The sequence below is a fragment of the Choloepus didactylus genome, chromosome 18 (genome assembly GCF_015220235.1).
Source record: "Choloepus didactylus isolate mChoDid1 chromosome 18, mChoDid1.pri, whole genome shotgun sequence".
In the NCBI taxonomy this organism is placed as follows: Eukaryota; Metazoa; Chordata; class Mammalia; order Pilosa; family Megalonychidae; genus Choloepus; species Choloepus didactylus.
Genome location: NC_051324.1, coordinates 61,467,779 through 61,494,149, shown reverse-complemented (window position 1 = coordinate 61,494,149; position 26,371 = coordinate 61,467,779). Strand labels below are relative to the sequence as shown.

Sequence of the window (26,371 nt, the reverse complement as noted above, 5' to 3'; positions counted from 1 at the left end):
CTTGAATATTCAATGATTTACATATAGATCTAGAACTAAGAAAAAATTTTCAACACTTTGATTAGCCATTTTGCTGATTGAGGTTTAGGAATAAGACATTCGCCACTACTCTGAATCCTCCTTTCAGAGGGTAAGACAAATAGACCTGCCTTCTTACAATTCACAGTTCTTCCTGAGGGCCCTATCAGAAAAGTCGGATAGGTTCTAACAAATCTCCACTTGCTAAATATCCATGAATGCCAGTTCTGGGTAGAATGAAGTGAAAAATGAAAATATGTAGAAATGCACATATTATGTGGAATTAGTTTAACACATTCAAGTGAGGCTCTGGGTTCTTGAACTCCACACCAACACACACACCCCAGTAATGATGACAGAAAGAATATTGCACTTTCAACCCTAGGACTTGGATTCTGGTTCTGCCCTGTCACCAAATAGCTGAAAGTCTTTGAGCAAGTCCTTAAATGTAAAATGAGTGAGCAGCAATGATGAAGGGCCTTTGTAGCAGTGAGAGTCATATTTCACCTGTTTGGTTTATTCTGAAGTTTATTGAGCATCTGCTGTGTCCAGGCATGTGCTCGGTACTGGGGTGGGCACCGGGCTGGGTCCATCCATTCCAGTGAGTTCTGCGTAGACTGAACCTGGGATTGCATTCACAGGCATGTCAGTCCACAGCCACTAAAGCCCATGCTTTCGCTTTAATAAGAGCCATCATCACACAATTTACTAATTAGTTACAATTGTGCTAAGTGTTACAAGTCTGTATTCCAGAGGGATCAAACTGAGGTAAAGCAGCATGTGGCTGGAATGGGAGCTGGTGAGGAGGCAAAGAGGTGGGAGGGGGGGGCAGGGCCGAGAGGAAGCTGTGAAGGGTGGGGTGAAAGGGTGGGGTGAAAGGGTGGGGCCTTGGTCAGCTTCTTGGTGGGAGAAGGAACTCTTGCTTTTCCATGGCTGGGTTGCAGGTTAAGCTGAGCAGAGACAGGCCTGAGCCACTCACAATATTTTAAAAAGGCTTAAGTTCCTCATTTATAATTCTGATTAACTCAGATTATTTATCAAATGCAGCCTCTGGAAAGTGACATGAAATGCATTATCACATGTCATCCTCTGTCTTTCCCTAATGAAAAATGCCAGGAGCTCTGAGATCAAAGGAGGCAGATGTTGAGGGAGTTGTTTCGTCTCGGGGCCTGACGGGGATGGAATAATGGACTGGGTTTTAAAAATGGAGTATCTGCTCAGGTTCATGTCTTTCGGCCTCCTGAGGTGTGGGCTGTTTTTCTTCACGTTTGTCACTGAGGTCTCGGACTTTCCCACCTGCTGGCCCAAGGTGGGTGGGAAGGGTTTGTTCCTCAGAGCAGCCTTAGCCCTTCTGCCCTCAGATGCCTGGTGTTTTCATCTGAAGTGCACCAGCTTCGTCAGTATCAAAGGGGAGGATTACAGGCCGAGATCAAAACAGAGAGCAAATGTGATGGTAAACCAGGGGAGACGGGCCACGATTTGTCCCTAATGGGCCTGTTTCATCCATTTCAGTGAATTAAGCATGGAGGGGCCAAGAGCTGCCTGCACAGGCCGTTCTGGCTGCGGCCACCGAAGCCCAGATCCAAATACAGAAGAAACTACTGCGCGTCCTGCCATGGCCACGGGTGGGGCAGCCATTTACACTCATTTCTTAAAAACCATATTGTAATTGGGGCAGCCCTCCAGAGAGCCACGTCATCACCATCCTTTGCAAGATAAAGTTCTTATAAAGAACTTAAAAAAAAAAACTATGGAAATAAGGCACCTTGATGATTATCTAAGAGAGTAAGAACTTGTTCCGGTACAATGAGAGCTGAACTCTCAGAGTTTTGAGCCGATATCGGGATTTTGTCAGCCCAAGAGGCAGCAGGCTAATTTCTGAAGACGTTTTCTGAGTGCTGGAAATATATTGTGTCATGAAAGTGGAGTTGGATCAACATGGTCACCTATTTGAGTAGATTGGAGGAAGCAGGTGCCACAGTAATTTTTAATTCAGTTTTATTGAGATATATTCACATGCCATACAAACATCCATGGTGTACAATCAGCTGTTCACAGTACCATCATATGGTTGTGCATTCATCACTCCAGTCAATTTTTGAACATTTTCCTTACAACAGAAAGAATAAAAATAAGAATGAAAAATAAAAGTAAAAAAGAACACCCAAATCATCCCCCCCCATCCCACCCTATTTTTCATTTAGGTTTTGTCCCCATTTTTCTACTCATCCATCCATACACTGGATAAAGGGAGCGTGATCCACAGGGTTTTCACAATCACACCATCACCCCATGTAAGCTACATAGTTACGCAGTTGTCTTCAAGAATCAAGGCTACTGGACAGAAATTTTTATATCAAGGTTGATTGTGTTCTTTTAGTATGCTATTGAAAGAGTCTTGTCTTAAAGATATTGAAATTACCGCCATTAAGTCAGTCATTCATTTATGTGTTCATTCATTCATTCTCATTCCCTTTTTTCTCTGTAATTGTGTATGTTTGGTCCTTACTCTCCACCTGTTCTCTCTGTGTGCATATTAGAAATATTTCACATATAAAACAAATAGATAACTTTTGGAATCTATTATGATTTTTTTAAATTGTGATTTTAAAATTGCAATTTAAGAAAAAAAAAAATCATCTTTTACACCAGGCAGAGTTTCAAGAAAGCTCTGGGGCATTGAGCAACTCCATGACTCTCAAAGAAAGATAAGTATCAGATGCCAAGTGACATATTGGAGAGCTTACCTGTGAATTTTAATGAAGGGATCTGTGTCAAGGGATTTCATATTCTGGGAAGAGCTCACATTCTGTCCTGCACTATAGCCCGTAGGCTAGTGGCTCAGGCTAGGGACATGGACCATGGGTCAGTAGCTAAGGAGGAGAATGACAACCAGGTGGCCGTGTCCTCAGGTGCAAGTTGTTTCTGCCTCCTTCCCCTCTCCCCTTCCTTCCATCTATCCATCCATCAATCATCATGGTTCTCTTTTATTAATTTTTGGAACCTGTAGGCACTCTCTGGGAAACAGGTAAGGGCAGGAAGCCCTTATGAATGAAGTTGATCCCACTGAGCCTAATTGGTCCCAAATACCACGTACTCTTCCTCAGCAGCTGAGAAAGTCAGGCTTGTGGATTTAAGAACAGTCTCTGACCCTTGGCAGTTTTCCCTCTTATTCTAAGTCGGTCGGGGACCTAGTGTTAGGGAGATAACTTTGCACAATGGCAAGGAATGGGTTTCTTCACTGAGGTGGCAGAAGCCAACTCTTTCGGGAACCACTGGATTTTGGAAATCAGAGCCGAAAAGGAAACAAATTGGACTCTCTCCTCTCACCGTCTTCCCCATCATCTGTGTGAACTATTCCAAATTGGCCTATGCCTTTGGCAGGTCTAAGCCAAGAGACTGTAGGTCTGGGGAAGCCCTCAAGCCAAATGTGAAGGCAAAAGCTTTGCGAGCTTTTAGGAGTGAGAGCAATAGCTGGCTCCATCTAAGTAGGGCTATCGGTTTTTCCCTTTTTTCCCTGGGAGGAAGTGACAGTTGTGAATGCCTGGCACTTTCACATGGCCTATTTTCCCCGTGGGAAGTTTTTAAAAATATCCATTAAGGCTGGTTTGTGTATGCAACAGAGGGGCATGATATGCCCTTCAAATGAATATCATTATCTCCATCCATGAAATAAAAGCCTTTGGGAGATGGCAAGGCTGTGCAAATTCTTCAAAGTCTCGGGTTTTCGCAGAGCTCAGCTGTGTTGAACCCAATCCCTTCTGTCTCCTCAACTCAGCATCTCAAGGTAGAACCTCATTAAGCAGATGTTTTAGGAAGTTGATTATAGTCCCTTTTAGCCTTTGAGAGGGAGGAAAGGAAAGAAGGAAGATGAGAGTGAAGCTATCTATCTTACGTCCAGAAAACTATGATTTTTTTATCCTTTCTTTGCTTTCCTAATCCTGTGATGGGTTTGTAAAGTGATGAAGGAAACTATGCTGTGATGGCGGTGGTTGTTTCTTAGAAACAGCCCAAAACATTGAACAAAACAGGCTTTCTGGTTTTGTTGTGTTTTTTAAAATTTCAAGTTGGCTGCACTGCGGCATGTTCTCTTCAGTGGACACAATGGGGTTGTCATAATGCAGATCCATAAACGTGTCCCACAGGGAATGGATCACATAGCTTTCAAAGAGCAGAGCTTCCTCAAAGAGCTGTGCCACCTTGTTGTGTGGTCCACAGCAGGAGAGACCATCCTTGCTGCTTCTTTCTGACTCAGTGGAAACTTGGTGATGTGGGTAAAAGCCACAAAGCTGCTCAGCCACTGCTCAGCCACACATGGGTCAGCTTCTATTCACTGGTGCCTGTTTTCCCGAAACTATGAAACATCCGGCTCTCTCTTTCTTTTTTTTAATTGCAGTAGAATTCACATAACACAAAGTGAACCATTTGAAAGCAAACAAATCAGTGGCATTTAGTGCACTCACAACGTTGCACAACTACCATCTCTATCTAGCTCCAAAATATTGTTATCACCCCACATGTAAGCTGTACTCTTTGGGCAATTATCCCCCCTTTCCTCTTCTCCTGTATTCCCTGGTAACTACTAATCTGCTCTCTATGGATTTACCTATTTTGGAAATGTCATATAAGTGGAATTTAAAAATATGTAAGCCCTTGTTTCACTAAGCATAAAGTTTTCAAGGTTCATCCACATTGTAGCACGTGTCAGAACATCATTCCTTTTTTATGGCTGAGTAATATTCTACCGTGTGGCTAGACCACATTTTCTCATCCATTCAGCAGTTAACAACATTTGAGTTGTTTCCACCTTTTGGCTGTCATGAATAGTGCTGCTACAAACATTCAAACATTTGTTTGAATACCTGTTTTCAATTGTTTGGTGTCTGTACCTAAGAATGGAAATTGTCTAAAGATTTAAGATAGTTGCCAAAATGTTCCATTCCAAAAAAGGAATAAGATCACCTCTGGTCCTGGATGGCTGGTCTGCCTCTAGATAGGAAGAAGAATAACAAAGAAACAAAGGGGGAGGGAGTCTTTATAACAGAAAAACAAAACTTCTCCAGAAGCACCCAGCAGATTTGTGTTTACATCTGATTGACCAGCGCTATGTCACACAGCCACCAGTAGCTGCAAAACAAGCTGGGAAGTGTGTTTTGTTAGCTAGACATATTGCCATTCCAACAGAAATTAGAGATCTATTAATAAGAAAACAAAGGATGGATTTTGGTCAGGGACCTGGCAATGTCTTCTACTGCATCGGAATTCAGTTCCCAGGAAACGGAGGCTGAGTGGTTCCGAGAAGTCAAAGTGAGTGACTTTCCAACAGTCCCCTTGTCACTCTGAATGTCTCAGTGTCCAGATATCTCACTGCCAGCAGTCCACAGGAAGTGTGCAACATATACTATACCTGGAGAAGCAGATTTTCTGCTGACCCTCTTCCTTAATTATTCTGTGCATGTTTTGTAAGGGGAAATAGATTTATCTTGCAGTTAACAAAATAGCTGTGAGGCTTGGAATACATTTTATCATGGAACATCTGAAAATAACTCAGCTCTGAAGTTCCATGATGAAGCTGTCCTCTGGCAGTGGAGTAAAAATAAGTCTTTATCCATTCATCAGCACAAGCTTAGCTAGGTCCTTTCAATGATTTGTTCTGGCTCCTGCATCTGCTCTAACAAGTATTAACCCCTTATTGCCCATCAACAGAAGAACTGAAAGTTCCGTAGAGCAAACATTCAGTTGATCTTAATGTTTCTTGAAAAGGGAGGCTTCCTTCCATTGCAGAGATTTGGAATCAGTGGAATTGTCCCTGTCAGTCCAGTCTGAGGGTTCAGGCTTCAGGGACCTGAAAGAGGCACCCTAGGAGAATGGCTGGGCATTTGAGTTACCTGAAGTAGCATTTTCTTTGCTGACACTGTAAAATTTGGAATTCAGGTGTGTCCTAAAATATTTCTATCTGAAGCTATACCAAATCACGATTTTATGCATTAAGGTATTTTAAAATGTTTATTTCTTCTTCTCCAAGGACCTGAAAACACCATTTCCTCCTATTCTTTATGGTTAAGACACACTTGGCTCTAAATTTACTATTTTGTAAAACTGGGCATCACCAAGTAAATCATGCCACCTGTTTTGACCACTTAGCATTGACCCAAGAGGATCATTTGATCCATTTCAGAAGAAGCAATCTCTTCACATCTTCATTGGAATGGGCTTCTTTCTTTACAAAGGCCATGGTTTGAGGGGTGGGAGTTAAATGGAAACAACATTAGCAATACACACTTCATTGAGGGACCAGGATGCAGTTTTAAGGACAAGTGAATAGGCTGGGACGCGTAGGTGGTTTGGTGTTTGTGTTGATGTATTTTCCTTGAAAATGTCACAGAAACCTCTAAAAATGGCTAGTTGGGGTAAGAGCTAATACCTCATCAGGCTACCTTTAGGCTTCAGAAGTGGTGAGGAGACTCATTTGAAGCAGGGTTTGGCTGGGTCAAAATAACTTCTTATACTCAGACGTGTTTGCTATGTTTGTCCTCAGCAGGGGTTTGCATCAAATATTCAGAGAGGCAAAAAAAAAAAAAGAGACAAAAAACCTAATGATATCCTGGCCACCCTCCTGTAGACCCCTCATGAAAATGGAGTTGTTCACAGTTAATTGCGTGCAAACAGTGGCCATCTCTGTAATCTGAGAAATTAGATAAACAGTAATGAAGGAAAGCCAATTACACACATATATTTACAGCCAAAATTTTAGTCCAGAAGAGCATATCCTACGCCCCAGAAGATGGCTTGCTTTGTTTAATTAGTGCCCAAGAACAAAATAGCCATATAACCAAAGAATTTAAAAGTGAATTATAAAGGCTTGACCTGTGGTGGTTATCTCTCCTTAGGACTGTGGTTTTCACTTTAATGTTGGAAATTGATATTCTCCAGAAAATAAAATGTCAAAGGAACCCTTGTCAGGTGCTTTGATGCAATAAACCCAAGCACTCTGAACGTTCCCAGGAAATGGTTGATTTGTTGTCAAGCCTGATGCCAAGACTAGACCCCTGAGCTGTGTTACAGACTCACTTTCTGGATGATAGACATTTAGACTCAAGGTAGACAGTTTTGCCTTCCGATCCTCCTTCTGGTGGAAAAGCCTTGCTACACCCCTTTCCTCTGGTAAAAGAAGTTGAAGCACTCCCTTTTCCACCAGAAAATCTATGTCATCACTGGTAGCAGTATAAATTCACGAATGAGATCAGATGAAAGCTCTTGATTTTTCCTGAACTGGTAACCTAACTGTTATTTGATTATTCAGTCCTTGAACATTGATCTTAGCCAGATATTTTTTGTCTAAGCTCAAGGTTGGCTTTTTAAAAGAGATATATGTCGATAGGCAGTAGGTCTGTTTAGAGACTCTGGAAGGCTAGTCAGCAAGACACCTTCGTTTACTAGTGTGTCACCCACCAGGTAATGGGTTGAAGGCTATGGCTGTGTTAAGTGTCACAGCTGTCATCATCTTCAACAGGTGTGGACTGAGATCTTTCCAAATGCAAGTTACTCTCCCAGGAGGCTTGAGACATTGATGGTCTTTGATCTCCAAGAGTTTACCATCCATAGGTGGGAATATAGGATTCATTCATTCAACAGGTTACCATGAAGCAGCTACTTTGTGGCAGGCCCTACTCTGTACTGGAGGGTCAGCAATGAACAAGGCAGGCAAAATTCCCTCCAGGACAGAATTTATATTCTAAAGAAAGAAAGGCAGGAAATAAATAAGTAAAAACCAAAGGAGAAAGATCGTTTCAGATTAAGTGATATGAAGAAATAAGATACTGGGATACAGACTATCGGGAGGGCTGTTTCAGATGGGCAGTGGGGAAAGCCTTCCTGAGGGGGGTGGCAGAAGAGCTGAGCCCTGAACAAGAAGAGAGGCGTCTCAACGGAGAGCTGGATGCCTGATTCTAGGCCGAAGGACACCAAGTGCAAAGGCCCTGAGGTGGGGACATGTCAAGGGTGTGTTCAAAACATAAATAACCAAGGTCCCTTCATAAGTACTTGGAAAATGGCAGGTAGGCCTGGTGCAGGCTGTGAAATACATGCGGGGAAACTGAGTGTAGGCAGTCAGAGAGGCCTCAGGGAGGAGGTGGGCCTTGAAGCATGTTGAGAATCTGGCCTGAGAAGAGGTGAGATGGGGTAGGGTGGAGCAAAGGGACCTTCCTAAATGGGAGAGCCCTCTGTGCAAAAGCAGTGAGGCATGCTTGTGGGGTAGCTGGTTGATGCGGAGTCCTGTAGTGAGAAGGGAGGTGGAACGATTAGATTGGGCCAAATTGTGGCTGGAGTAAGTAGGCAATGGGGAGCCTCTTGAGATTTTTGAGCAAGCGAGCGAAATATGCCAGGCAGTGAATTATGAAGAGTAAGCTGACCAGGATGGACTGTGGAGCAGGGCAAGAAGCCACCGGGGGCCTCTGACGGTCATCTGGAGAGGCAGCCATGAGGCCTGGCTTGGAGTGGCAGAGAGGGGCCAGTTTGAGAGAGAAACCCAACTTCTCTGGTTAACACAAGAGAGTCTGAAACTCTCTTCCCGTCTGTCTCTGCTATCATGGTTCTTTTGGGAAGGGATGGGAGAAAGGGATATAGACTTGAATAAACAGGAAGGTATCTCTGGGAAGCATGTTCTAAACTTGCAATGTCTGATATGATGGCAACTAGTGATCTCTGGCTGATTAAATGTAAATGAATTAAAAGCATATAAAATTTAAAATTCAGTTCCTCCATAGAAGTCATCACATTTCAAGTGCTCAACAGCCACATGTGTTTAGTGGCCACTGTACCGGCCAATGTTGATAGAAAATATTTCTGTGCTTGCAGAAAGTTCTATGGGACAGTGTTGAGCTAAATCATTCATTTTTCTGATGAGTAAATCCTTTGTCTTTCTAAGGATGCTGAGAAAGTCTCCTGTGGTGTTGCATGTTGCCAACTACCTGCCCTGTTGAAATTTCTGTTTACCCAGAATGTATCCACTTATGGATACCAATTAAGTTCTTTGTAAAATGATATTGGTTTAGTTGTCAAGTGCTGTGTACTTGACAAAGAGAACAAAACATGCAAATTGCATGTATTGTAGAGGCTGAATGAAATTTCGCCTGACTCAACTTCTTTGGGCCAAACTGTTCTAAAAGAGAGGGGCAAGCACACTCTAAATTACAAATTCATCACAACTGCCACCATGGCAGGATTTCTATCTAGTGGTGACAAACTTTAAAACACCCCTTGATGTCATTCTGTTTCCCTCTAGTGGAATTAAAGGGTATATGTCTTTCTGTACCAGCTGGGACACACTTGCAATAATGGGAATAGAAATCGAGAGATGTTAAAGCGGAAGATGCCATTATTGTTTACTCCCATATTGTGATACGCTGCTGCTTTGCCTTTTATCTCCTTTTCTGTTCTCAGGGGGTAAATAGCCTTCTGCAGTATTTGAGAAACCCGAGTTACTTGAAAAAGAAGTAGGTTTGGGCATCTATACTATGTATCATTATTCAACCTGATACCACAGTGAGCCCAGTTGCGAAACATCCCGCCATGATGGGCTGGTACGGCATCCAGCATAGGGCGGGCATCAGAGTAGGTGGCTGATGTGCATTTGTTTGCTTATCAGTTGAGTGAGAAGGCCTGGGTTGAAGCCCATGTTTTGCCATGTACTAGCCATGAGCTTTTGGCTAAATCTTTTACTTTCCTGAGCCTCAGTTTCTTCATCTTTAAACTGGGGGCTGTCCTTCTTTCACCCTCCATGGCAATATCCAAGGTAAAAGGAAACATTGAAAGTTCTTTGAGAACCAAGGTGGACTCTGTAAACTTATCTGACCTCATCCCCGTACCACCTCCCCTGAGCATCCTATTGAAAACAAGTTCCTGAACCCTCTGTCTCCAGGTGGCACGCTGGGGGCGGGGTGGGAGTGGGGTGCTGCCATTAAGTTGGTTCTGTCAGCCCACTGGCCGCTATATTTCCATTTTTTTTTTTTAATGTTGAATTTTTCTAAGGTGAAACCAGTTAACAGGGAAAAAATTAATTTTTAAAATACTAGTAGCCACAGTCTTTCTGAATCCTCAAAAAACAACACAAAAAGAACATTATCACTTAGAGGTATTTACGCTAATGCATTTGAATGCCATGCCCTTCCCCCTTTTTTGTTCCACTCACCATCTCACAGCTTCTCTCTGCGGAAGGGGAAAAGTCGGAACTAAAGACTAAACATTTGTTGCAGCTAAGAAGCACTGAATTTCTGCCTTTATTGTAACACCTAGGACTGTTTTCTACAAGTAAAAATACTAGTGTATTTTTGATGATGCTGAGAACTAAGTTCCAGAGAGACTTTATAGCAGACTAGAAATATATATACATATATATATATTATTTTGAAAGATATACTGCTGCTTTATAGCTTCGTACCAGCCATCCTTTGACAAATTGTTGGAGTTTCACTGACCAAAAAAATAATAAGCCTCACTGTTTTTCAATTCCTGATTTTAGAAAAGGAGCAAAAGGGTATCAATAAAAAGCACAATAAATCCTGGAGGAGACAGGAGCTTGCTGCAGTTGGGGTGAAGAAAATGTCAACAAGTGATTAACAATCAGTTTGTGGAGGCTTTCAGCGGTTGTTGAGCAGATGGAGGAATCCTAACTCATGGTCAAATGCCCAAACCTATCAATAATCAAGTAAAAACGAAGGGTTACATATCCCTTTTTAGCCAAGATATAAAACCGGGTCATGCACACTTATCCAGAAGGCTCAGTAATAGTCCAGCACAAACAGAGCATTTTAATCATAAACAGACCTCTGGCTTATAATGAATGGAAGGCTTTTTACATTTAATATTTTATTTCCATCCCTTTGGTCCAACATTTCCATTTCTGGCCTTTATCCTATGGAACTGATAAGATACTTGCACAAAGTGTGCTTAGAGACACTGTGGCAGGGATGTTTATAACAGTGAAAAATTGGAAATAACCTAAATGTCCAGGAATTGGGGATTAGCCAAATCGATTATGGCATGTCCATTTGATGAAATACCATACAGTACTATATAATACTACTTTATATTTAATGAGATGGAAAAATGTTTAACATAAACAGTTAGTTTAAAGCATAAACAGGCTACAAATCTATTTAATATGATTCCTAAGAAACACATACATATTCTCTCATTTTTCTTGAAATACATCAAAATATTAATACATATAATTTTCCTGTTTTTTTATAATTTTGTTATCATGAATATGATTGTAGCTATGTAAATGAACATGTGACTCAAACAGCTGAAAATTAATATGACTAAAATAATATTTTACCATAAGCTGCACATTTTAAAAGAAGAGAAAGAATATATAACCAAAAAGACCATTGACCACTTAATATGGTTAAGAGGGGATTGTTGTTTGAAAAACATTTCCTGGGAATAACGGGTGATCTGCATGAGGAATCACAGATGCCCAAAGAAAGAAAGAACCCTGTCGTTTTGGACTTTGCAGTCAAGAAGGAGACAGGGGTTACACCTCCCACCCCCTCCTTTGTGGTTAATCAGTTGAACAAATAGCAGCTGCTGGGGAATCTGCCAACGTTAGAGCGAGGCATAGAAATTAGCCTTCTTGCAAACCATGTTATAATTGTTCACATCCATGACAAAAATAAGTGCAGACTCTCAGGCGTATTATCTCCCTGTTATCAGGTACTTGTATCCGGGTTCAGAATTTGTCCGGCACCATCGAAATGGCAGACAGGGTCCCACGTGAACAACCACCCAGTTCAGTCTTTACTAAATTAAACAGAGAGGCTGAGACCTTGGCGGCTCTCAAATAAATCTGTTTCCATTTATTTCTGATTTGTTCTCAGACAAATCTGGCCATGATTTCTTTTTAAGAGACGTATAACTTGGTTTAGAGCTGGCAGCGGCTCACTTAATTAAGATGCTTCTTGTTTTCCTAAATATTTTATTTTCCTTTCAGGTGACAGAGTTGGAACTAACCAAATCTTTAATTATTATCAGCATTATTTGGTGCTCAAAAAGAAAAACACTATAAAACTTTGTCTCATAGAGAACAGATCCTGGTTGCTGGAGATTGGAGCTGGGACGGAGGGGTTGACTATGATGGAGAGTTTCTTCTTGGTGGTGATGGAACATCGGCATCATCACTGTGGCCAGGTTATGCAAATGTATACATGCAATAAAACTTCATAGAACTATACATGCATACGTGCACCATGAGTTCGTGTAAAAACTGGTGAAATCCATATGAGGTCTGTTAATAGCATGCACCAATGTCCTTTTCTGGGTTTTGATCACGTACTATGGTTATATAAGGCCTTATCATTGAGGGAAGCTGGGAGAAGGGTACAGGGAAACTCTCTGCATTCTTTTTACAACTTGCAAGTCTAAAATTATTCCAAAATAAAGGAAATGAATAATGTATATTTTTAAATGCAAGGTTTTCCAAAATATGACTAATTGTAGGGTTATCATAAAGTCAGTTAAAGTAGTCAGACCCTTAATTAAATGGGCAAAGAAACATATTTGAATGATTTTTCCCTTAGAAGAGTCCATGTGACAATAGGAAAAAGGAAATTAATTATTTATCCTTGAAAAAGAATTTCCATTGACTCCTAAGCATATAGCATAGGTAAAGAAATAAAGGAATACCTAGAAGATTATATTAGTGTTCCCTACGATTTGCTTCCTCACCTGTGAGAGGATCCCAGAGCCCTATCTGTTACCATGTGACTTGCAGAGCCTCCCTGGAGACAGAACCTTCCCCAACCCAGGGCCAGGCTTAGCCCTGTGACTTACTTTCCTCATGGTAAGAAAGCAGCTGTGAGGTATGCCACTTGCAAGAAGCATGAACAGTGATTGCACAGTTCAACTCTACTTCTTGCTTTCTCCGCATCTGCCGTGAGAATGGCATTTCCCAATAGCAGTTATCCTTTCAGTCCTGGGTCCCAGAATGAGCAGATACCTGCTCCTACCTTGCAACCTCTGATATATAACATGAGTGAGAAATCAATGTTGTAGTAAGCCAATGGAATTTTGAGTTTGTTTGCTGCGGCTTTGCCGCTATACTAATGTAATATCTAAAAGGTAGATGCTTTTATTTGACGTCACCAACGTAAAACTATTTTCAGTTGAACTTAAACCTACAAGCCATCAGATTTTGAAGTTCTAACCCATTCTGTTGTCCCCATCAAATAATACAAAGTGGCAGTAGACACTAAGCTACATGAGGCTTTTTGTAGATTATATTATTGTTCAAAATATTTGCTGCTCCTTCCTCAGGGAGGATTATACACCACTGCCCTGTTGACTTACAGCCTGGCTATGCCTCATGCTTTAGTCAAAGAAATGTGAGCAGAAGTGATGGTGCCATTGCCAAGCAGAAGATTTAAGAAATATTTCCCTTTCTCTTTTCTCTCTACCCTGAGACTGGCAATATCCCAGATAGGGGCTACTCCATCAGCTTGGGTCCCAGAGTGAAGAGTAAGAAATAAATGCTGTGACAAGCCACTGAGAGTTAAGAGTGGTTTGTCAGTGCAGACTAATCTCGCTTCTCCTGAGAGAGATGGAATCTGAGATACACCTGGTGTCTTTACCGTCATGGATACAATGGTCCAGCAACATTCCCAGCACATAGCAGGTGCTCAAAAATTTTGAGGCAATAAGAGTCTCCCCCTGAGTGCCTCTTTGTTGCTCAGATGTGGCCCTCTCTCTCTAGCTAAGCCACCTTGGCAGGTGAACTCACTGCCCTCCCCTCTACGTGGGACCTGACTCCCAGGGGTGTAAATCTCCCTGGCAACGCGGGATATGACTCCTGGGGATGAATCTGGACCCGGCATTGTGGGATTGAGAACATCTTCTTGACCAAAAGCGGGATGAGAAATGAAACAAAATAAAGCTTCAGTGAGTGAGAGATTTCAAATGGAGTTGGGAGGTCACTCTGGTGGACATTCTGACGCACTATATAGATAACACGTTTTAGGTTTTAATGTATTGGAATAGCCAGAAGTAAATACCTGAAACTACCAAACTCCAACCCAGTAGCCTCGACTCTTGAAGACAATTGTGTAACAAGGTAGCTTACAAGGGGTGACAGTGTGATTGCGAAAACCTTGTGGATTGCACTCCCTTTATCCAGTGTATGGATGGATAAGTAGATAAATGGGGACAAAAACTAAATGAAAAATAGGGTGGGATGGGGGGAATGATTTGGGTGTTCTTTTTTACTTTTATTTTTTATTCTTATTCTGATTCTTTCTGATGTAAGGAAAATGTTCAAAAATAGATTGTGGTGATGAATGCACAACTATATGATGGTACTGTGAACAGTTAATTGTACACCTTGGATGATTGTATGGTATGTGAATATATCTCAATAAAACTGAATTTTAAAAAAAAAATGAGGCAAAATGAAGAAATTGATAGCTGGCTAGGAAATACCCTATTTTTTAATGGATAATGTTTAGGCTTTGTGGCTTCAATATTTGCATATTAAACATTTTATTTTAGTATCAGAATTTTGTACTGAATCATCAAAAACTTTTGGAATTTGAAAGCTCATAATTAACGGGACAAAAACTTATTGTTGCCTACAAATGCTGACAACGTAAAATTTATTACAAAATAGGAAGATATTGGTTATGTAACTTTTTTAAGTAAGATTTAAGTTTCAGTTAATGACCAGTGGTACCAAATAAGTGCATAGTAATCTCTCATAGATACCTTCTTCTTAGCAAATTGCTAGAGAAGCTGCAGACAAAACCAGATTATTATCAGAAATTACAGCAGTACCCCAAGTCCTCCAATATGTGTAGAGTCTCATGAACCAGGTGAAATATCACCAAATATATTCAGCTAGGATTATGGTAATTTTGGATTACATAAATAATATGTGAATTCATTTGGTATTTTTTTAAATGTAACTCTTTTCAGATAACCTTTAAGACTCTTTTCCTGTCATCTCCAAACCTAGTCTCTCCCCCAACTTCCCCAGAGGCAATTTTCCTAGATAACTAGGGATCTTCTATGTGTGTGTGTGGTGGTGGTGTTTCTGTTTTTAACATAACTGTCATTATATTTTATGTTTCATCCATGGCTTGCTCTTTTCATTAGACAGTATATCTTGGAGATCTGTTCATGTTGTTTCAGAAAGATCTAACTCATTTGATTTAACTGCTACTTAGTATTCTATAATAGAAATATATTACCGTTTATTTAGCCATTGCCTTGCTGATGAAGATCTCTATATTTTTAAAATATATTTTTTTTAGTTTGTTGCTTTGCATTTAATGATGACAGCTTGCATAGCTCGGCAAAAGTCTCATAAGAACCATTTGACGACCAAAGCCTGGTTTGACACGTCAGTCAAACTGTAAAGAAAGGGAGACAGTGTTATTCATCAGAATAAAACAGGGTTACGTTACAGATCAAAAATAAACTGTCACCAGAAATGGGAGTCTCTTGGGTCTTTCTTAGCACAGACAACATTCAACAATGCTAGAATAGTTGAAAGCAAACTGCACTCCCTAAGTCCTAGTGGGTGACGGGGCCGGCTGACAGAGCAGCAGCCTAAGAAGGACTCTGAGAAACTTGCTTCGTAGATGATGTGCAATGTAATGATACAGCACTACCCACCTTACATAAAATCACCCAAATCATATGATCTGGTTTGGGTAATAATCTGATGTTAGAAATGTTTAAAAATAGGAATTTTTTTAAGTTACAGAATTTAAGAAGATAGTGCTGCTTCCCAAGAAATTTCAGATTGCAGAAATGATGCTTGATTCGTTTTGGCTTATGTAGTTGGCAAGTGGGTGACATTTAGACCCAAGCTTGGCTTACAAGCCCAATTTATGAGAACACATCAGATGGTGAAGTTGAAGCTACGTGAGGAATTTGCCTGAGTATTCAGAGGGAGCAGCTTGAAGGAGCCACACTGCTCTGGGTGCTTGGGGAAGTCACATGCACTAGAGCTTTGCTCAGTTAAAAAGTTTTTTTTTTTTTCCCCAGCAATTCTAAAACCTGACCCCAATCCTCACTGAACCCTCCTCTAAGAAAAACCCATGGGACATTTTGGAGGATTCCAATAAGGGTGGAAAATTCAAGCCAGGACCACCTCTAGCCAAAAGCCTGCCATTATTTTACTCATCAGATTAAAAAGACATGAGTAGTGATGTCTATTCACATATCAAGATCCTCATCAGAAAGCATCGTTGATTGCCTGCTTCCTAGTGTACGAAGGACCCTGACTCCTGTAGAGGCTTCACACTGCACATTGCTAGAGCATAGTGTCCATCCCCAAAAGCTGTGATTTAAAACTTACCTAAAGTTTGCCTGCAAGATTGTTATAGATAATACACCAAGACGGCATCTGCGAAATTTAAGGCCCGATCAGCATCAAAATTCTGTGCCCTGCAGATCTATGGGTTTATTGGTAGCAAATTAAAAATGATGATGATGATGTTGATGATGATAGAATTGGAAAGTCCTTGTAGAGATGTTGAGAAATATTTCTAAGAAATAGCTAATAGTAATATAAATTAGCTATATTATAAAGCTAAGAAACAGGCTAGCAAATCCTTTTGATAGAACTTGGAATATTTGTGTTCTTTTCTTTTATAAGAGGCCTGGGTGTAGATATGTAGGTTAGACTTCATTTGTGCCTATGAAAAGTGGTTTAGTCGAAAACTTCATCTTTCTCCCCAACCACGTACTGGGTATGACAGAAGTGTCTAAGCTGAAAGTTTCCCCCTTTTACTGTAATATAATGTCAGCCTTGTGACATATGACAGCAGGTTTCATGCTCCATTTAATGAGAGGCTGCCAGTGCTAGAGAGAAGTAAAAACTAAGATATGCATGTACTGCCCTAAATAGGAAAATGTTTCCAACTTCGTTCCAGTGAGGACTTGCTATGCGTCTGCCATTTCCTTCTGGCACTAAGAGCAGCCAAACATACAATACCTCTATGTGGGATGACTTTACATGGAACCCTCAGGTGAATTCTGAAAAAATCATGCTTTGTTAATGATTTCGTTCTTTTCACACCCATTTATTGAAAGTCGACCATGTGCAAAATAAATTGATTTTACAGGATATAAGATAGATTTCTGCTCTTGGTTAGCTTTACAGTCCCAAAGGAACCCAGTGGGTTTCCCCTTTTTGCTTTGGTTCCTAGGAAGCTCAGAGATAAAGTTAATTCTTAAAACAAGTTCCAGCTTTGATTCTGGTATCATTGCTAATTCATCAAGTCACTGGAGGACCTGTTTCCTCTTTTTAGGCTGGCATGCGTGTCCTCCGTGTGTGTGTGTGTGTGTGTGTGTGTGTGAGTTTGTAATAAATGATAGTAAGACAAAAGGGAGGTAGGGTAATAACTATCATAAATGGCAGAATGGGATAAGTAACATTAAACAGAATGCCTTGGCAGATCAAAAGAAGTAGAAATCGTATCTGGTGCTGACACCTGGAGATGCTTCCTGGGAGGGGGAAGCAGCCTGCGATGTTGCCTTTCAGTGTTTCAGTGGGTGGAGTCTTGGGTAAGGTGACCATACCAGGTGCAGGGAACAGTCAAAGCAAAGGAACAGATGAGAGAAGTGGAGGTGCTCCCTGGTCATCGCCGAGTGAGGGCTTGCACGTCGAGGTTTATACGTATGAGAGGGAATCCGAGCACCTTACCTGTCAAGCACAGCAGCTCGCTCTGAGGACAAGTGAGACTTGGACACAAGGACACATGTGGCTCCCTTCTTCCTGCATGACCCAGCCCCTCCCCAGGCACCTTGCTGGCCTCGCCAAGCCTCCTCTGAACCCACAGGAGTCATTGTGTGCACAGTTCATTTGGCAACTACCACGAGACCCACTCGCGAGCCAGAGAGGGACAGCTGAAGCTGGGTGTTGGGTTGTCTGCCTTGGCTTCCACCCAAATTATAAGCATCGATCACCTGGAAGCCCGTACCTTAACATACTTCTGAATCTCCCATGACCTCCAGCTGGCACCACACATTGGGTTGAGCCCTCAGTCAACTTGTGCTTCTGGAAAACTAGCCAGAAAGGCTTGCAAACCACATGCTTCCCCTATTTAGAAAAAAAGCATTCAGATTCTACTTTACTGGGAAGCCTTTAGACTCACCCTCCCACAACCCCTTAATATGAGATCCAGAGGGTTGTATATTTAATGAACAAACCACCAGTGTCCTTTTGGTGTAGTTCTACTTGAGTTAGTGATATTTAAACAACAAATATTACTGTATTATCCATTCAGGAAACAGCATATTTAATTCATAAATCCTATGAAAAATACTTGAATTGGAATTATGCATGTAATATCTGGTGAAATCCTGAGGTCTGTGGTTTAGTTAATAGCATTGTTACACTGTCAATGTCCAGCTCTTGCAAATGTCCTGTGGTTATATAAGATATCACTGGGGAAATTTGGGTGGAAGAGTATATGGGAACACTCTCTGCTATTTTTTGCAACTTCTTCTGTGTCTTAAATTATTTTGAAATAAAAAGTTTTCAAAATAGCAAGACAGAATCAAAGAGACCATCTAGTTCAGATGTTTTTCAAACTTTAATTTTAGCAGCAGCCCCCACTTCTGCCGCCTGTCTGCCTCCTTCCTTGGCAGCCCTGAGGGCACCTCCCCACCACACAAAGTCCCTGTGGAATACAACTTCAAAGCACTGATCCAGTTTATCACCTTCACGTTCCAGATGGGAAAATCAGGACCCCAAGAAGTAAAAGGACTTAGCCCAGGCTGCACCGCGCTCTTTAGTGGCTATGGTCAGAAACAGAAAGCCAGGAGGGGAGCTTTTTAGTACCAGCTGCTCTCTGGAGAAATCCAGAGTCCCAGCCCTGCAGCTAAACACTGTGGTTTCTTCAATCAGACTAGGTGAGATTTATTAGCCTGAAGAAAGGTTTCCATCTTGTCCCCGTGTTCCTTTTGTGCAGTGAGAAAAATGGATTCATCCATACGGTTGGGATGACGCATGGGTGAACGTTCACAGTTTACTGCTTGGGGAGTTTGCCAAGCTACAGTCTTGGAAGGCTCAGAGCACGGAGGACAGAAACGGGCACCCCAGAGGAAGTTGCCCCACTTTCTTGCCAGCTTGGCTTCCATTCTGACCACCTGTGAAGATGGAAGTTGATTAACTTTCCTTTTCCTTCCCGTTCAGGCTCAAGTCACTGAAGTATTTTTAGGAGATCTAGGACACCTTGGAGGTTACCTCTACGGGTCATCATCATCATCATCATCACCATCTTCTTCTATTGTATTTATATAGGGATTTTCAGGATGCAAAGCTGTTTCTCCTCTGTTTCCTGAGTCTTAGCCTATGATGTAGGCAGACCAATATTATTTCTGTTTTATAAATAAATGACATGCTTTATCCAAGCTCACTGTGGCAAGGCTGAGGTCAGAACTCAGGTCTCCAGAATTCTCGTAAATGCTTCTGGTTGTGGGAAAGCACCTGCACACATGCCCTCCATGATCAGCAAATGGCTGATGTTATTTTTATTAATGTTGTTGTTATTCATAAGCATGATTGTTGGCTACTCATAGATAATTTGGGAGTGTGAAGAACTTGGTTGTACTCCAGACTTTACAGGAGGTGGAAGTGATGGTTTCCTCTCTTCCTACACCTCCAAACAGTTAAAGCCCAAAGACAACATATGGGGTTGGATGAGTAAGACTTAGATTTTCCTGAAAAGTGAAGCAAGTTGCCTCATTGCCACATGAACAGAGATCTGTGTGACAACCAACTGGCAGGACAGCTGCCCAGGGCCAGCTGGCACATGGCACACTCTGGATGGCTTGGCGTGAGCTGCCATTCCTTATTTATATAGCACCAGTGGTTGAGGCCTTACTTCTGCAAGGCAAGTTGGTTGTTTCCTTTCCCCCGGCATCCTCTTTGCCCTCCAGGTTGTAGGACACAATCTTTACTTTTTTTTTTTTAATTGATATTGCCATTGGCCTGTTCCCTTAACATTCTGCCTAATGCCCTGGGATATTGGAGAAATTAGTGGGCTTCTTTGATGTTGGAAGTCAAAGCCCATACTTTAGAGCATATTCATAACCACAACTTGCTAGGCCCAGGAAGGTATTAATTTTTCATATCCTCAGAGACATTTAGAAGGGAAACTAATGGCCTGCCTCTAGAATATGGTTAATCATCTACTATGTGTGCACCTGGCACATTTTAACACCTAAGTACTTGATAAATCACCTTGTAATCAGTGGTTCCCAATCATCAGGTGCCTACATTTTTAGGGTCACCTGCAGGCCACCTTAAAACACAGACTTTAAGGTCCTACCCCCCTAGTTTGGGATTCAGTTGGTCTGAGAAGGAGCCCCATAATTTACATTTCTTAAAAGTTCCAGGTGATATTAATGCTGTACATGGAGCAGACTTGGAGAATCACTGTTCTAAAGCAAGGCTTGGCAGGCTTTTTCTGTAAAGTGCCAGAGAGTATTTTAGGCTTTGTGTGCCTCACAGTTTCTGTTGCAGCTACTCTGCTGTTGTAGCACAAAAGCCATAGACAATTAGGCAAAGAATGAGCATGGCTGTGTTCCAGTAAAATTTTATTTACAAACACAGGTGGTGGGCTAGTTTCAAAAATTAAAAAAAATTGTGTTGCAAAAATAAAAATAAAAATAGATGTCTAAAGAGTCAGATCCTTGTTCTGGGTAGATTTCTGAAAACTCTTGGGTAGGAATCAGTGTTACAGAAGCAGGTGTTGATTGAAGCCCAGCTCTCTCATTCACTTTGGGAAGGTCATTAACCTCTTTGTAAAATGAGGATAATACTTATGCAGTGAAAAATAGGGGGAAATACTAACGTTTATGAAGTCTCAGTGGTATACATGCATGAGTATTTGGCCTACTGTTTTTCATACCTTTCTGCATGATTGAATTGCAGAATTTTTAAATCTATGTATTTAAAAAGTAATCATGGTAATTCATTGGAATCTATGTGGCTTAGGTTTTAGGTTCTAAAGTCAACCAAAAGATGAATTATTTTATCAAGTCAAAACCACCTTTGGAATTTGGAATTCTCTCAAATTACCACCACCTTGACTCTTAGAAGGTCAAAAGCCAGAAACCTCCTTCACAGTGTCTCTTTGCACTCTGGCCATGACCTCTCTTTCCTTGGATCCTGGAGGCCAAGCTCAGATCTGGAAGGGGGTAAGGGATGAAGTGCAGAAAGGGATCCTGGGTTGGTTGTGTTTATTTGCACCTTTGCCAATGCTTAGTTGAATTAAGCTAAGACAAATGCACATGGGCTGCAGCTCCAGCATTCAGATCAGGCTGGACCATGGAAAGATTCAATCAGGTGATGGACTTCATGCTTTTGTCACAGGCCTGGCACACAGTAAATCCTCGGTAATGTCAGGGAGGAGGAGGAAGAGGATATTCTTCTGAACCCAAGCCATAAATCTGTGCATTCTCTTACTGGGTCCACATGCTACCTCGTGTTCAAAATCAAGAAACTGGAGAGTTCTGGTTTTTGGTGTCTGGAAGCACAAATCATTTCTTTTTTATATTGAGCTGAAATGAGGACCGCTTTTATATAGTCCAGGTAAAACATACATTCTGGTTAAAGAAAGTGTTTCCAGGACACTTAAGTATAGAAGGAGAGTGTTCTCCTGTGTGTGGCCTCGGTTTTGAGTCATAGTGGGTTAGAGAATTCCAGTCTTTCCATTTCCAGTCATAGTGGGTTAGAGCTGTGCTTTTCCAAACTTTCCTCCCAAGAACCCCTGATATTAAAGGTGAACGGGCATCCCCCAGGACAAGGGAACTTCTTCAAAGTCACCAGTTGTGGTTTTAAAAACCCAGGTGAAATTTCCAGTGTACTTCATAATTCCCACATTTGCTTTCAAACAAACGTAAGTGTTTAAAGTCGCTCGCCATTGAGTACATTGACGTCCGAGAGCAGTTGTGCCTTGTTTAACCTGTGGCCTTCAGTATCTTCTGATCCATCACCAATGCCCGAAGAGTTACTCAAGTTTGAGCAGCTTAGAGCAGAGACTGTATTTGTAGGGTCACAGAATCTGAGGAGAATTTGACAAAGACTACAGATCCTCCCCCCAGGACAAAATGCACATGCGCACAGGTTCTAATATAATTTCAGGGTTCACAGATGCTTGAAGACATCCAAGAGCCCCATAGATCTCTTGGCCAAACCTCCCACATACCCTTGATGGAGGGGTGGCTCTCAAGCTTCTGTTTGTGACACCAAGTGTTTCTCCAGAACCTTCCTTCTGCTCTCACATAGCTCTGGTTTAGTAATTTCTTTCTCTCAATTTGTTTTCAGTCTACCTCTCCATTTGTTCATTCAGTAACATTTATTGTGTGTAAGATCATGGAAGGAAACTTCTGGTCCCATAGGAGACACAAGACATGTACAAATAATAATAAAAGGCTATTGTGTTAGATAGAGGAAAGGGGGAGACTCATTGCCCAACAGTGGTTAGTAGAAGGCTTCTGGAGGAGGTGGCAGTGTTGCTTGAAAGCTGGGAAGAACTCAGATAGAGATGCAGAAAAGGAAATGAAGGGGAAAGTAGGTGCAAAGACAGAGAGAATGGCGCACCTTCTGGTTTACCCTACTCATGTCTACTTGGCTAAACTGAATGACTGGTGAATTCTTAGCCTCACCTTGCCTAACACAGCAGTTGCCCTCCCTCTTGACTCACTGTCTCACTTGACTCCAGGCCACTGCAGGCTCCTAGTTTTCTCCCCACCTCTAGTCATCCCTTCCCAGTCTCCTTTGCTAATGGTCCTCTTCTCCCAGACCTCTTATAGAGAAAGGCCCCAGACCTCTGTCCTGGAACTTCTGTCTACACTCTCTTCGTGAGCTCATCCAGCTTCATGGCTTTCAATACTGAGAATATGCTACCTGCTTCCAAACCCCTCCTCTGAACTCCAGTTCATGTTTCCAACTATCCACTCCTCTCGTCACCTTGGATGTCCTTAGCCTTGGGACTCAAAGTGTCCACCCAGCAGCAATGAGGCATCACCTGGGAGCTTAGAGTGATGTAGAATCCTGGGCCCCACTCCAGAATTACTAAATCAGAATCTGCATTTTTAAACAATCTCGCTAGGTGATTTGTAAGCACAATAACATGTGAGGAACATGGTGTTTTGGTTTGCTAAATCTGGACACCTCTATCAAATGGGAAGGCACATGGCTGGCATCAGCTGGTCCTTTGCTCCCCGGTTTTGTTGCTTTCAGCTCCTGGTTCCAGTGGCTTCCTCTCTCAGCTTCTGTGGGTTCTCTCTTAGCTTTTCTGTGGCTTTTCTCTAAACTCTCTCTGTTTCATCTCTCTGAGCTCTTTCAGCTTTTTCTGTCCTTTATCCTTTCATAAAGGACTCCAGTAAAAGTATTAAGACCCACCTTGAATGGGGTGGGTCACATCTCAAATTGAAATAACGAAACCAAAAGGTCCTACCTATGACAGGTCTGCACCCACAGGAATGGATTAAAAGAACATAGCATTTTCTGGAGTACATAACAGCTTCCAGCCATCACACAAGGGATGTTACTAAAGGATTGCTCGAGCTTACCATGTCTAAAACGGAGTTCTTGATTTCCTGCCCCTCCCCCAAACCCCACTCCTCTGTCATCTTCTTCAAGTCAGTTGATGGTAACTGATCTTTGCAGCTACTCAGCCCACAAAGAATGATTTGGAAGGAGAAATTTAATGAGGATGGGTCCTGATATGGATCTGTTAAGTATGAAATTATTTGATAGTTCAAATAGAACTTAAAGATCTTTTAGTTCTACTCTCTGCTTTTTTTGGGAATAAACCAAGGCCTGAGCAGCATAGCGACGTGTCTGTTTTCCATAATACTTGCTCTGTGTGATGCTCTTTTAAGCATTTTACGAAGATTGACTCATTTTGTCCTCATAATAAACACATAAGACAGGAAACTATTAATTTCCTAATTTACAGATTGAGGCAAAGAGAATAAGTAATTTGTTTGGGCTCATACTTGTGGGAAGTAGCAGAGCTGGGATTTGAACCCAGGCAGTCTGACTCCATCACCCAGGCTCTTAAGCACATGGTGTGGTGCATATAATTTTCACTTCACTGTGTGTAATTCATCTGGGGGTTGAGAAAGAAAAACTTTAAAAAAGAACACTGTCTAGTTTTACCTTCTGTAATTTGTATGGTATGCCAGTGAAGGTAATGAAATTTCAGCAGGGGGCTAGGGACAGTATACTTTTGCTGTCTTTCAAATTTTTGTCCAACCGTGCAGGAGTTTCTCCATGCATATGCATAAAGTGATTTGGAAATACTGCAGAAGCTGGAAGATGGCTCTGTCAGTTGAGTGTACATTGGTTTTTACAGTATAGTGTATTTCTGGAAATCTTGCCCAAAAGGAGATTGCCCAAGCTCCTGTGAGCAGATCCAGGGTCATCCAGTTCACCCCTGTGCCTTAGTCTGTGCTAGCGTGGGGGGTACAAAGATGCTGAGATGCCTAAGACACTGTATTTGCCCTCAGGAGCTCTGATGGCCAAAGGTCTAGAAGTGATAGCTTGGGTAGCAACGCTGGTATGTGCAGATTACATTCCATAAAGAGGAAACATGGGCTTGTGTTACATGGCCCAGAGAGGGCTGCCTATCCAAACGTGATGTAGCAAAAACGTTGCCACCACCCATGGTGTGACTCAAAGAATGGCACAACATCTTGAAGTGGGGATGGAGAGTGGTGGGGCCTGAGCTTGGCTTAATCCCAAAATGTGGTCCTTTCGTGACTAGAATGAACAATATCCTTCTTTTCCCCCAGGATCCCAGGAGCAAGCACAAGTTTAAAATCCACACGTATGGAAGCCCCACCTTCTGTGATCACTGCGGGTCGTTGCTGTATGGACTCATCCACCAAGGGATGAAATGTGACAGTAAGTAAGTTTTCTTTTCCAGTAGTAGATCGGGAGAGGCTGCAGCTTATGCCCAGGATTTACTAAGCACTTAAGGTTCAGTAACTTTTCAACAGCAATGACTCCATAGAGAATGAGCTCAGATATTTACCAGACTGAACAAGTGTATAATCTCTCCACTGTTAAAGTTCTGATTTATTAAGCTGCTTAATTGCCTGCTTATGAATCAAAGGAGGAAGACACCAACTTCAACAAAATATACAGAGAGAAACGAGAGGTTGAGGTTGGTCTCAGGCTTCAACCAGCATCCCTAACAGCTGGTTTCAAAGTGTTCTTTTAATCAAAGGGCTTTATGGATTATCCTTGAATGTCTTTATAATAAATAAATGTATACATTTGAACTTATTAGCTAAGCTTATACTAATAAATTAACACTCATCTGGTTTATGTATTAGTATTCTGCTTTAGATTTTGTTTGGAAAGAGGGTTCCATTACTAAAAAGTTCTGCAAACCATTGACCCAGACCAGTGTTGTTTGTTTTGTTTTGTTTAACTCTTTTCCCTGGAGTCATCTGGGCTTCTGGGCTGCTGCCTGTGTTCCTTTCTGGAGAGAAGAGGAAAATAAGGCGAGAAGCGTCTTCCTGGGCTTTTAGACGTTGTAGCGCTTGCACTCCTGTGTAGATATGATTCTGCTTGGTGAGGGAAAAAGAAAGTTAACAAACCGCTTTTCCAGTTTGCAGAGTAGGAAATGGAATTAGAGAGGGCCAAGGAGCATCCCAAAATATTAAATCCAGCTCATGGTAGAGCCAAGACAAGAACACAACCCTATGCTCAGCCTCCCACACCTGTCATATTTCCCATATCCTTTTGAGAGGCTCTGGCATTTATTTCCTTTAAATTGCAAATTCTACCTAGGCACTTAAAGATATGATTTGGCTAACACAAAGTATATTTATAACACAGCTTTTCGAGAACCTGTGTATTGGCTAAATCAAGGTATGCGATTTTGAACCATTTTGGAAATAGAAGCCTAAAGAAAGTCCACATTTGTGAATCAGCTAATTGTGCTTTCCTCATTGTGTCCACTATCCTGATTTCAGTGTTTAATTGTAGCGAACATGCGTTATTCGTGATGCTTTTCGCAATTTACTTCGTGTTAAAATTAAACATTTAAAATGAAACCAACACGAAGCTCTCCACCTTGAAGGCTGTCGAATCACCCTGTAGCATCCCATCGAGGATTTGTGAGGCTTCCAGTGGCCATCTGCCCTTCTGGAAGCCTAAAGGTACAAGGACAGTCGAGCTGGAACACCTGCACAGCGTCTTACGTTTGTGTTCAGTGTGCAGGATTCTTTTCAGGTTTTTTTGGTTCATTTCAATGAGAATGATCTTTTTTTATCCTCTCCCTGTCTCTCCCACATAATGTCATCTAATAGAGAATGGCTTATC

The 26,371-nt window shown here is 41.7% G+C and overlaps 1 protein-coding gene across 1 annotated transcript in view; it reads left to right on the top strand.

Moving 5' to 3' along the window:
- The window catches only part of PRKCA (protein kinase C alpha), a 447,219-nt gene that overhangs the window by 272,503 nt on the left and 148,345 nt on the right, over positions 1-26,371 (top strand). Inside the window, exon 4 of the mRNA XM_037808858.1 lies at positions 24,832-24,943. Coding sequence (XP_037664786.1) covers positions 24,832-24,943 — 112 coding nt within the window. The remainder of the gene's footprint in view (positions 1-24,831; positions 24,944-26,371) is intronic.